General features: G+C 35.4%; 1 protein-coding gene across 1 annotated transcript in view; it reads left to right on the top strand.

Annotated features, from left to right (window-relative positions):
- SMYD3 (SET and MYND domain containing 3) overlaps positions 1 to 13,417 on the top strand; it is a 961,044-nt gene that overhangs the window by 920,808 nt on the left and 26,819 nt on the right. The window contains exon 11 of the mRNA XM_023502028.2: positions 12,279 to 12,387. Within this exon, the coding sequence (XP_023357796.1) occupies positions 12,279 to 12,387 (109 nt within the window). The remainder of the gene's footprint in view (positions 1 to 12,278; positions 12,388 to 13,417) is intronic.

The raw sequence follows: 13,417 nt of genomic DNA, 5'->3' as shown, positions 1-13,417 counted from the left end.
TCTGATAAAGGTGTCATTTCTCAAACATTTAGAAAACTGGATCAAACTGATAAAAAAAATTTAGATTTATTCACCAAGTGATGAATGATCGAGATATGAATAGTTATCAGATGAATTAATCAAAGCTATCTATAGCCATATGAAATGCTCTAAATCACTATTTATTGGAGGAATGCAAATTGAAACAATTCTGAGGTTTACTGTGTCATATCTATCAGATTGATTAGTAGGATAGAAAAGGAGAATGATAAATGATAGAGGAGATGTGAGAAAAATGAGACATTAATATATTTTTGGTGGACTTGTGAACTGATTTAATCATTCTTTAGAGCAATGCCCAAAAGACTATAGAACTGCTTTTGATGTAGCAGTGCTTCCACATTAAGTCTGTATCCAAAAAACGAGATAAAAATAAAGGGGGAAAGAATGTAAGTATATACAAACATTTATAGCATTTCTTTTCTGTTGGCCGAGAGTTGGAAATTGGGGAGATGTCTCTCACCTGGGGAATGGCTAAACAAATTGTGCTGTGGTGATGGAATACTGTTGTGCTATAGAAAATAATTAGAAAGGTGTTCTCAGAAAAGCTTAGAAAGACTTACATGAGCTGATGCAAAGTGAAATGTACTCTGTACAAAATAACAGCAATATTATAAAATGATTAGCTGTGAATAACTTAGCTAATCTCTTGAAGGACAAAACTCCTCATTCCCAAAGAACTGACAGTGTCTGAATACAGATTGAAATATATTTTTTTTACTGTCTTTATTTTTTTTAAGTTTTTTTGCCTATGCTTTCTTTCATAACATGACTAATATGGAAATATGTTTTGCATGACTACACATGTATAGCCTATATCAAATTCCTTGCCTTTTCAATGATGGAAGAGAGATGGGAGGAAGAGAGAAAATTTGGAACTCAAAGTTTTGAAAATGAACATTAAAAATTGTTTTTACATGTAATTAGGGTAAAATAAAATACTAAGAATTCAAAAAATATTTAAGTATCACATTACAAATAAAGCTACCACAACAATATAAATAACTTTCATACAACAGCTGGTTTGAATCTAAAAACTGAAAGAATGTCAGATGTTTCCATTTGCCTGCCGTGCTTCCCCTTATCCCAGCCCTGGCCATGCATGGAGCAAGACAGGGAGTCTCTACTCATAGATATGAGCAAAAACATTGATGATCCCAGGAGTCAGGATATGCTCTTGTGTTGGTGGTTGTATTAGCCACAGGTAGCCATGTCTATTTTTGAGATGGAGAAACAATGTGTTAGGGTATTTGCTGGTCACTTAGGATGTGTGATTTCAATTCCAAATCAGTATTCTTATTAAGACTAGAGATTGATCATTTGAAAGTATCAAGAATGTTTTAATCTGAACAAGAGAAGACATACAAATATATCTAAGTATTCAAAGGACTCTCATTGTCTCATTGGTAAAGTGGAAGTAATAATAGCACCTTATCTCAGAGATTGCTATATCAAAAGAGATGACATATATAAACCTAAAAATGTACTTTCTCTAGGGTTCTCTTTGAAAGTGTGTATGTATTTGTGTATTCACCCACATGCACATGTACATATATACAAATATCTCTTTATATGTGTTATGTATGTATATACATATATGTGTATGAAAATTTGATGAACTTCCAAATTTTTGCCTGAATTTAGAGAAGAAAAAAGAACAAAACAAAATAACCACAAGAAAAAATCAGCCACTCCTCTCATCTTCCTTCCTCCCAAATGGCTTTTAGACATGTGAGATATTTTTTTTAAAAAAAGAGGTTCAGTGCTATAAAGAAAGCAAAGTTTTCTTTTTTTTTATAGTAACTTTTTATTGACAGAATCCATGCCAGGGTAATTTTTTTACTACATTATCCCTTGCACTCACTTCTGTTCCGATTTTTCCCTCCCACCCTCCACCCCCTCCCCTAGATGGCAAGCAGTCCTATATATGTTGAATATGTCCTAGTATATCCTAGATACAATGTATGTGTGCAGATCCAAACAGTTTTCTTGTTGCACAGGGAGAATTGGATTCAGAAGGTAAAAATAACCTGGGAAGAAAAACAAAAATGGAAACAGTTTACATTCATTTCCCAGTGTTTTTTCTTTGGGTGTAGCTGCTTCTGTCCATCATTGATCAATTGAAACTGAATTAGGTCTCTTGGTCAAAGAAATCCACTTCCATCAGATTACATCTTCATACAGTATCGTTGTTGACGTATATAATGATCTCTTGATTCTGCTCATTTCACTTAGCATCAGTTCATATAATTCTCTCCAAGCTTCTCTGTATTCATCTTGCTGGTCATTTCTTTTTTTTTTTTAATAGCCTTTTATTTACAGGTTATATGCATGGGTAACTTTACAGCATTAATAATTGCCAAACCTCTTGTTCCAATTTTTCACCTCTTACCCCCCACCCCCTCCCCTAGATGGCAGGATGACCAGTAGATGTTAAATACATTAAAATATAAATTAGATACACAATAAGTATACATGACCAAACCGTTATTTTGCTGTACAAAAAGAATCAGACTCTGAAATATTGTACAATTAGCTTGTGAAGGAAATCAAAAATGCAGGTGGGCATAAATATAGGGATTGGGAATTTCAATGTAATGGTTTTTAGTCATCTCCCAGAGTTCTTTCTCTGGGCGTAGCTGGTTCAATTCATTACTGCTCCACTGGAAATGATTTGGTTGATCTCATTGCTGAGGATGGCTAGGTCCATCAGAACTGGTCATCATATAATATTGTTGTTGAAGTATATAATGATCTCCTGGTCCTGCTCATTTCACTCTTGCTGGTCATTTCTTACAGAACAATAATATTCCATAACATTCATATACCACAATTTACCCAACCATTCTCCAATTGATGGGCATCCATTCATTTTCCAGTTTCTAGCCACTACAAACAAAAGCAAAGTTTTCTACTGAATGGAATCCCATTCCAAAATTCATTCCCCCTTGCCATATTTCTAAAGGTACTAGTATTTTGTTGACATGATTACAATGCATTGTCTACAATATATAATTTGTAGGGAGGGAAAAATGCCTTTCTTGCCCACCTTGACAATATATGATTTCTGGAATGAAGGAACTTCTGTTCTATTGAATTTTATTCAAAGGTTGGAAAAGGTCAACAGATTTATTGAATCACAAGCAGAAAAGACAAGGAAATGTGGACAAGTAGAAAGACAAACTTAAAGATCAAGTTTTGAATCTTGGCTCAGAAATTTACTAGCTGTATGACTTTGGATAAGTTATTTTCTCCTCTGCCTCAATTTACCTCTCTATAAAATGGAGATTATAATATTCACACTGACATAGCAGATTATGGTGGAGAAAGTACCAAAAGTCTTAAATCCATTTTATACGGCACAAGAAGCAGATTAGTATTTTGTCTTGATATCAAATATCCTTCAATGTCTTTTATCTCAAGTCCTCTATTTCCCTGCCATCCAGGCAAATAATTCACCATGAGCAATGATCCAGAAGCTTAAAGATCCAGGTTAATGTTAATATTAAATTGTCTTTTCCTCTCCTTCTTCTGAACATTAGAACCACTTCTTTCCATGTGTTCCTTCTTTACCAAGATCCTGGGTGGCAGCTCCAATTTCATCTCTAGGTCCTACAGACACAGGAATGTTATTTCTAACAATGTATTCATTAAAATAAAATTCCACAGGAAAATAAGTGGTATCCCCTGTAGAGTTTTGTTTTGTCTTGTCTTCACAGTTATAGGATCTGAGTTATAAGAGACCTCAGAGAAACAAGAAAAAATAGTAAAATAAAAAAAAATAACAAATTAATATCTTATGAATAGGAGAAGAGAGAATTTTCAGCACAAAACAAATATGTAAAGCATTCCTTTTATTGCCCCAAAGTTCAACCCAAATTTGAACAAAAATCCCCTCTTCAACAAGTCTAAAAAGTGGTAATCCAGTTTTTGTTTGAAGAACTCCAGTGAACAGGATAATAATGAGATGTTTTCCCTTTATGTATTTTTTCCCAAAATATTTATTAGCAAATTACAAATGTTAGTCATTTTTTATTGCTCATTCTCCCTCACATCTCTTCAGTCATCAGCTCCTATAATTGTTGTTGAGTCATTTCAGTCATTCCAACTCTTTGTGATCCCATTGGAGTTTTCTTGGAAAAGATAATATATGGTTTGCTATTTTCTTCTCCAGTTCATTTTACAGATGAGGAACTAAGGCAAATGGGTTAAGGGCTTTGGCCAAGGTCTTACAGTTAATAAGGACCTAAAGCCATATATAAACTCAGGAACATGAGTCTTCTTGACTCTAGACCTACCTCTTGCCACTATATTGTCCAACTCCCTCCACCAGCTCAAATAGATTGTTCTTTCACAATGTCTCTTGCATTCATTCTTTCCTGCTCCATTCCCTTTCCTATTCTCTTGGTCTTCCAAATTCTTAATGGTTACCTCACACCTCATCACTGGTCTTATAGTGTCACTAGACTTATAGCATCTTTTCCAATTTAAACTACATCTGAATGCTCTTTAATCTTTAAACAAGTCCACTTTCATCCTAAAACATTTTAAAAATGTATTTCTGCCAGTTCCTCATTACCTAATAATAAAGTACAGACTTCTTACCCTAATATCGAATACTGTCCACAAGTTTGCCCTTGACTGACCTTTCCAGTCTCATCTCCCAGTTACCTCTATATTGAGTGACCTTCTGCTCTAACCAATCTGATGATTTCCCCATCCCCTGAACATACTACATATGTTCCTGATTCCAAAGCTTTTGCTTATTACTTGAAATACTCTGTTCAACCCGTTATCTCTATCAGAAAAATCACCTTTGAACCAACTCTTTCATGAAGCATTGCTCAGTGTTTCACTTTACAGGCCTCTTTCTTTGTTTCTATCGAGTAGGAAATAGTAATAAAAAATCTGTATCTTGAATGAAAACACTGAGTTTTGAGACCTGGGTCCCCATTTATTATTTGTTTGACCTTAAATGAATGCTTTCTGAGTATTAGGCTCCTCATCCATAAAATTAGGGTCAATGAAGATTGGGTTAAGTGATTTCCAAGATCCCTTAGTACAGAAATGCCAAACATACAACTCTTCTTGAAGCTTAAACTGGATTAAAATGTAATTGAGAAACATTTAACAAAATTGATTTTAAAAGAAAAATATATAAACATATTGACTTTTTTGTAAGTCAACATGTGGCCCCCAGGGATGCTTATGTATGGTTTGGTGGCCCCCAGCTCTATGAGTTTGATATCACTGCTTTAAAACTCAAAATCTATGATCCTTTGGCTCAGAAACCCTATTGATTCATAGTATTAACTCTGTATGTGTGTGTATGGTATATAAATAAAGAAGTGTATGCAAAGTCACCACCTTCACTTTCTCTTCAGAAGCCATCTAGTCCAATTGTAAAATATAGATCAGGATGACTGGAAATGGCTCTGAATGTAGTGGGAGATGTTGACCTTTTTAATCTAAGGTCTTTAACAAGTCTCAGTTTGATGGAGGCTGCACCCATTCAGCGATTAAGGATAGGTAGTAAAGGATTTCTTCTTTCACCCAGTCCAGAAAAACTCCCCAAGCCCCCCAAAACTAGCTAACTAAATAAAGCCAGGAGGGGAGACCCTCAGAAGTTCTGGCCAAAGAAATGATTGAAGGAAAATGGCAATCTGAATCAATCTCTGTCAATTCTGAGTTTTCACTGGTCCTGATCTATGTCTGGCCACTGGAACCACATAGATCACTGTACAGAAAGAGGGAGCACACTAGTTGGCCAACTCCTTTTTTGGTCAAATAATAGTTTTCCAAGTTCTTTTGAACTTGTGGTATTTGAAAAGGAGACTGTTCATTATCTTCAGTAATAGTAAATCTGTGATCCATGAATTGGCTAGAGTGGTGCATGTGATTGCAGACAAATTCCATACCATTTCTGCTTCTTCAAGGGACCCTCCTGGTATAAACCGTACAACCCCAACTAGAGAGAGCAAGTCCCCCAAAAGTAGGAGCTACAGTATAATTTTTTGACCATCCAGATGTTTCTCACAATACACAGTAAGTGCTTAGTATTTGTCAGAAGTATGTGCCATTTATTCCTTAGGCTTCTGGGATTGCATCCACCTTTTTAACCAGTTGTCTAGAGTGCAGAAATCTTTGGGCACAATTGTACCCAAAATGAACTAACCAGCTCTTCCTTGGTAAGGTACCTCTGTCTTGCCTGGATTTTAAACAAAATTCCGAGACTATGCTGACAAACTGTTCCTGCCTGCTAGAGGCTGTCACACACAGTAGAGCTGATGACCCCCAACCCTGGATGGTGGGAGAATTTTCCCAGCTAGGGTGGGCTATACTATTTTTCCCTTAAGCTCATATTCCACCAAGTATCAGTGATTTCTTACACCATATGTCAGCTGGGAAGCAAACCAGGCCCACTTCAAGGATCACCAGACCCACCAGAACAGTGAAATTGCTCTGTAAATATTTATGTAGAGAGCCCTCACTCCCACACTTCCTCCTCTTCCTCCCCTTATTGCTTCCCTCCCTTGCTTTTGTTAATCACTCTGGGGGCAGATCTGGGGCAGGTGTCTTGTGGATTTTTCCAGCACCACCAACTTTTTTCTGCCTCCCTCTTTTTTGACGTGACATGCAGCGACTTAGTAGAGTGATTACTGGTATAAAATTACTCTACTGTTTTCAAATTTAATTAGGCTGCATTTATAATAACAAAATGGAACCCCACATCCAAGGATATTTGGCAGTGACTGACTTTTTCATAAGTATCCAGAGCAGTTCAAGTCTGAAAATGAAAATCTCTTTATATTCAAGTCAATAATGATCCCTGTTTTTGTTGGAAGAGCCAAGGAGTGAAAAATCATCATCATGATTACAATAGATATGTATGTTTAGTCCATGAATGTGATTTCATCAGAATAGGGGAAATCCCACTGTGCAAACTGCCTCTATCAGTGCAAACCATCCATAATTTAGCTTTCTAAAGCATGAGAGATTTAATGATTTGTTCAGGTTCACTCGAATATGCATCATTTTGACTCTAAGATGGGCCAGCTCTGCCATGTTGATGTTCAATTGGTCTTTATAGAATGCTTTCATATTTGCTAAGCACTTTGAATCCATTTGAGTCTCTTTGCTACTCTATGAAGTAAGAATAGTTTTGCATTATTATGCCCATTTTATAGAAAAGGAAACTGAGTCTCCAAGAGGATTCATAGCCAGTAAATGTGAGAAATGGAATTTGAACCTTAGTCTCTCAAACTCCAAGCATACTTTCTATACATACTGTTACTCTGCCTCTCTCAATTAAATTCTAGACACTCATGTGCATTCTCTTTCCAGTATCTTTTGTTACAGTCTCTTTTGAGATATTCCATAACAGTGTCCCTTCTCTGGGCTTGGATATTTCTAGCTCAGAAAGTGATTTCTAGTTTTTGAGGACCTTGGAGGAGAGCATTACAAATTTCATATTTTTGACGTTCAAACTGAGATTTTAAAAAATGATGTGACATAATTGGGCTAGATGTTCACTGAGAATTTAAGAAATGATGTGATATAATTAGGCTAGATGTTCATGTATATTTGTGTCCTTTTATATATGGCTAGCTATCTACTTTTGTGAATCTGTAGCCCCACCTTTGTTCATGCTACCCTGCCTTGCAATGTTGCAAGTCTTCTTTTGTTCCTCTTTTCCTTTTCCTATGTTCCCTTTTCCACATTCTTCTCCAAGATACCAAAAAAAAAAAAAATGCAATTCAAGTCCTATCTTTTCTCTGAAGCTTTTCCTAGATCCTTTGAATTAGGCTAATTATTGCTTTATCTCAGCTAAAGGAACTGATGATTCCATTTTTCCATCTTGACCAAATTACTTCCAGAATGTTACATTTAGTCCTAGATATTGCATTTGAAGAATGATAAAATGGAAAAGTAAGGCAGCCAACACTATGAAGAATTCTGAGACAGTGGTCATGATCAGTGGACAGATAGCTTAAAGAAGAAATGATTCATGGAGGTCAAGTTTAATTCACTTCAATAAATATTAATTTTTGACTTGTGATAGAAAATGTTATCCATATCTAAAGAAAAAACTATAGACTGTAGCTCAAAGCTATTATTTTCATTGTTTTAATTTGTTTTTTTCTTTCTCATGTTTTTTCCATTTTTTCTGATTCTTATTTCACAACATGACTAATATGGAAATATGTATAACATGATTATTCATGTATAGCCTATATTGGTCTTTTGAAAAGGGAGGGAGGGAGAAAAATCTGGAACTTTCGATTTTACAAAAGTGAATGTTGAAAACTATCTTTACATGTAATTGGGAAAAATTAAATGTGATTAAGTAAAAAAAAAACATTTATTTTAAAGTTATTATTTATTCATTATAAATGTTATTTTCTTTTTAAATTTTATGTTCTGGATTCTTTCCCTCTTTCCCACCTCTTCCCTACCCACTGAGAAAACAAACAATATGATATATGATATCAATTATATTTGTTAAAGTATATAAAACATACTTCAATATTAGCCATATCACAAGTGAAAAAATTATAGTTCGAATTGTTCTCTGGGTTCATCAGTTCTCTCTCTGGAGGTGGATAGTAATTTTTCATCATGAGTTCTTTGTAATGGACTCAGATCACTGTATTGATCAGATCAAACATTACAACATTGCTTTTATTGTTCACAATGATCTCCTTGTTCTTCTCACTTAATTTTGCATCAGTTCACATAGGTATTGCCATGTTTTTCTGAAACCATCCTCTATCTCGTCATTTCTTGTAGCATAATAATATTCCATCATAATCATATGCTACAACTTGTTCAGGTATTTCCTAATTGATGAACATCCCCTCAATTTCTTTGCTATAACAAAAAGATCTGTTATAAATGTTTTTGTACAACTAGGTCCTTTTCCTTTGATCTCTTTACTAATAAACCTAGTAGTGGTATTGCTAAATTAAAGAATATGCATACTTTTATAGCCTTCTTAGCATAATTCCAGATTGTTCTTCGGAATGATTTGGACCAGTTCACTATTCCACCAACAATTCCCTAATGTGATCATTTTCCCTCATCCCCTTCAGCATTTGTCATTTCTGATAAATGTGAGATAGTACCTCAATGGTGATTTAAAGAAGATAGCTTTGATAGCTTTGACTACTTCTAAAAACTGTCTGTTTATATTCTTTGAGCATTTATCTTTGTTTTTATTTATCTTACTTTTATGAATTTGATGTAATTCCCTATATATTTAAGAAATGAGGCATTTTTTCAGAGAAACTTGCTTGCAGCACTTTTTAATATTATTTCATTGTCTGTGGTAACTTTTAGCAAAATATAATTTTTCCTGATTATCTCTTTTAATTGAATCTATTTTACTTTTGCTTTGTCTGGGAATCTAAGATCATGATTGGTCTCCCTACCTTTTTTTCCTTTAGCTAAAGCATAACAGATTCTGCTCCAACTCATTATTTTAACTATGTGTGTGTGTTTCTGTTTCAATTATGTCTCATACGCTACATATTGTTGGATTCTGGTTTCTAATCCATTCTGTTATCTGCTTCCATTTTATGGATTAATTAACCCATCACATTCATAGTTATAATTTCTAAGTCTATATTTCCTTCCATTTTGTTTCTCTCTCTTTTTAATTCTATTTTTCCTCTAAAGTCACTTTTTTTTGTTGTTGTTTCTGATAACTGCCTTCTTTAACTTGTCCTTTTTTTCCAGTACTGTTATCAGTCTCCTTCCCTATTATTCTTATTCCCTTCTCTTCCTATTTCCCTATAAAATATATTTCTATATTCAACAAAGTATGTATATGTATATATATGTATATGTAAGTGTATGTATATATATTCATACATAATATACACACACACATATATTTTTCTCTTTTTAAACCAATCCCAATGAGAGTGAGATTCAAACATTGCTCACCATTCCCTCATTTTTCCTTACATTATAAAAATTCTTTCTTGCAAATTTCTTTTCAATAAACATTTATATATGCCAGGCACTGTTGAACCCTGGAGATACAAGTAACAAAAATAAAGACAATCCCTGTCCTCAAGGAGCTTACAATCTACTGGAGGAAAACAGTACAAAAAGGAAGTTGAATGAGGTAGGGGGGCACCTGCGAATACCAGGCTGGGAACATGAAACTTGTAGAGTCAAAACTAAGCAAAGACCAATGAAAAATTACCTGGGAAGTTCTGAGCCCTTACTGAGAGATGGCTTTGGAAGAAGTTTATTTTTAGGACCATCATGCAAAGGAGTGATTAGATTTGCATTGCTCAGAACCAGAAGCAATGGGTAAAACCTGAAAAGAGATAGTTTCAGCTTTGGCATGAGGAAACACTTCCCATTAAAGCTATCCAAAAGTAGAACTAAATGCCTTAGGAGGCAGTGTATTTCTTCTCATGGGAGGTCTTCAAGCAAAGGTTGCATAACTATTTGTCAGATATGTTATATAGGAGGTAATAATAGATAACATTTATATAGTTTTAAGGTTTATAAAACACTTTACAGATATTCTTTCATCCTCACAACTCTGAGACATACTTGCCATTATTATCCCTAATTGACAGCTGAAGAAATTGAAGGAGATAGAGATAAAATAACTTGCCCAGGATCAGAGATCTAGTAAGTGTCCAAGACTCCTGACTCCAGGCCCAAGGTTATCTACCTCTTTCCTTTATTCTCATTCATGACTGAATTGGATTAAAATGGCTACTTTGGTCCTTAAGATTCTGTGATTCTGTGAATGCATTCTATGTGTACACTGCTTAGCTATCATTATGTCTTGTGTCTCCAGTGACAGGGTGTGGAGTTAAAGAAGGTAGTCAGTGTTGTATTTCATGTATTCTTCTTAGTCCCTGCAAGGGTATTGAGCACATAATAGATGCACGGAAATGTCATGAACATTCTGAATGTGAGTTGGAAATTATTCAAGAAAAGTGACTAAATTGTCTATAACCTTGGACCCAGAATTCTACTACTGGCAATAATCCAAGATAATCAAGGATAGAAACAAAGGTTTAATATATACCCCAAAATGTGTAGAAGGTTATTGTTGCATGGCAGAAGTAACTATGATATAAGAAATTAATGGAATAATTATTGTACAATAAAAGATGACAAATATGAGGAATTCAGAAAAACACAGGAAGATATGTATAAACTAGTATAGAATGAAATAAGCAGAACAGAAGAGTGTGAGAGTGTGTGTGTGTGTGTGTGTGTGTGTGTGTGTGTATGTATGTAAGTGTGTAAATAAAATAATACCTACCTCTCAGGACTATTGTGAAAGGATCAAATGAGGTAATACTTATAAAGCACACAAGCATAATGCCTGACCCATAATAGATACACAGTCCTTTTCCTTCCACCCATTCCACTTTCCTACCATGTATATTATCACTATATCTGATGGGTTTTGCCTAAACATTTTCCTTTGACACAAGAGAATTTAATAAAAGAAAGGGTGTTTTGAAATGATTGTAAGATAAACATCGAAATGATTTTTTAAATGTAGTTTTTCTAAAAAGGGAATAAAATTGTTTACCTCCAAATATAATGAAATCAATCAATAAGCATTTATTAAGTGTGTCCTATGTACAGATATGGGCTAAGTGCTTAGGATACAGGTAAATTACTCCCTACCCTTGAGGACCTTGACATTTTAAGGGATGAAATTACAGGTTTTTAGATGAAGACTGTAACTACTTCAGAAGAAATGCTAAGGATCTTAGAGGTCATGGAGATAACCTCTATGCATTCATTGGATCCAGTTCAGTAAATCTATGGATCAAACTGGAGCTCAAGGTCTTAGCTTCAGAAAGAGAAAAGGCAGACTCAGAGCACCCCTCTCCCTCCCTTCGTTGCTCACTGCCTAGCCTCAGTGCTGCAATCAAAGCCTTCCCAATCACACGCAGAGCAGACAACCCCAGCTTTTGCAGCTCCCAGCAGTGATAGATTGAGAAGTGATCCCACCTCTGTCACTTCTTTCATGTAAAAGGCATTCCTGAGTTAGAGTAATAATGTGTTAATTCCCTTCTGAGCTTCACTCCCCTTCATAGCTGAGGCTAATTTTCCCAGCAACTGATTAAAATTCACTGCTAACTTTGTGGTCCCACCCTGATAGCTCTCTGAAGATGGCACCGCCTGTGAAGGTGAAAGCTGACAGAATGACATTGTTTGTTGTTCTCTCTCCTGCTTCTGTCTTCCAGGCTCTATTACCCAGGTTTTCATCCCGTCAGAGGCGTCCAAGTAATGAAAGTTGGCAAACTACAGCAGCACCAAGGCTTGTATCCTCAAGCCCTGGAGACCCTGAAACAGGTGAGTATCCAAAGGTTTCTCTCCTAACTTGCCTCACCTTTTCCTCAGGGATATACCCACCTTACCTTCCTTTGTTGCTTCTTCCAGCTTTGTACACTCCTTTTATCTCCACAATTTGAACAACAAAAGCTTATAGTGATAACCCAGAAAAACAAAATGGGAAGATAAGGCCAGCCATAGACAGAAATTGTTTATTGAAAGGTGTTATCAGTGTCTCCATCCGTAGGAAACAGAATAAAAGGATTTTAAAATTATAAGAAACTTACTTCCTTTTATAGCTTTGGAAACCAAGATCTAGGGATGCTGGCTTAATGAAGTTCACAAAACTAGTAAATAGCAAAGCTGAGGTTCTAACCTAAGTCTTTTGACCCTGGAAATCATCATAATCCCACTGCCCCAAATCACCTCAGGTTACTCCCCTTCCATCTCCCTCCAGAGCCTCAGAAACTTCTGCTTTGGGAACTCACCTTTACCTGTCCACCTGAGCTAACATGTAGCACATAGTAGGCACTCATAATGCTAAGTAACATTTATGTAGATAAGATGTTGCACAGCACTTTACTTATATTATTTCATGGGTATATATAATTTGATTGGTGTGAGTCTTTCCTGCAGAGATAATCATTGTGATTTGGGGTTACATGGAACACTTTAGAAGCCATCTTACTCAGTTCCTCATTTTATAAGTAAGGAAACTATAACCAAAAAGGTCAAGGGACCTTCTTAAAATCACAGGATAGTAAACAGCAAAGCTAGGATGTGATTCTAAGGCCACTTGCTCTTGATCTAGTTTATTACTAAGACTTCCCTTGATGTTTTTTAATGATAATCTCCTCACTGGCAGTTCCCTACCTATCTTGGAATTTTTTTTTTTTAGCCTTGATGCCCTTAATCTGATCATTCCCCAACTTGTAAAATCCTGCTTCATTCTTTCTTCTAACCCTTATTCATTGCTTCCTTAAATAAAGATATAATTAAGTAGCTATTAGGTATAAGGTATTATTCTGGTCAGGAGGGATACAAAGATGAA

Source organism: Sarcophilus harrisii, chromosome 4, assembly GCF_902635505.1.
Source record: "Sarcophilus harrisii chromosome 4, mSarHar1.11, whole genome shotgun sequence".
In the NCBI taxonomy this organism is placed as follows: Eukaryota; Metazoa; Chordata; class Mammalia; order Dasyuromorphia; family Dasyuridae; genus Sarcophilus; species Sarcophilus harrisii.
Note: the sequence above shows the minus strand (reverse complement) of the source record. Positions and strands in the feature narration are given on the sequence as shown.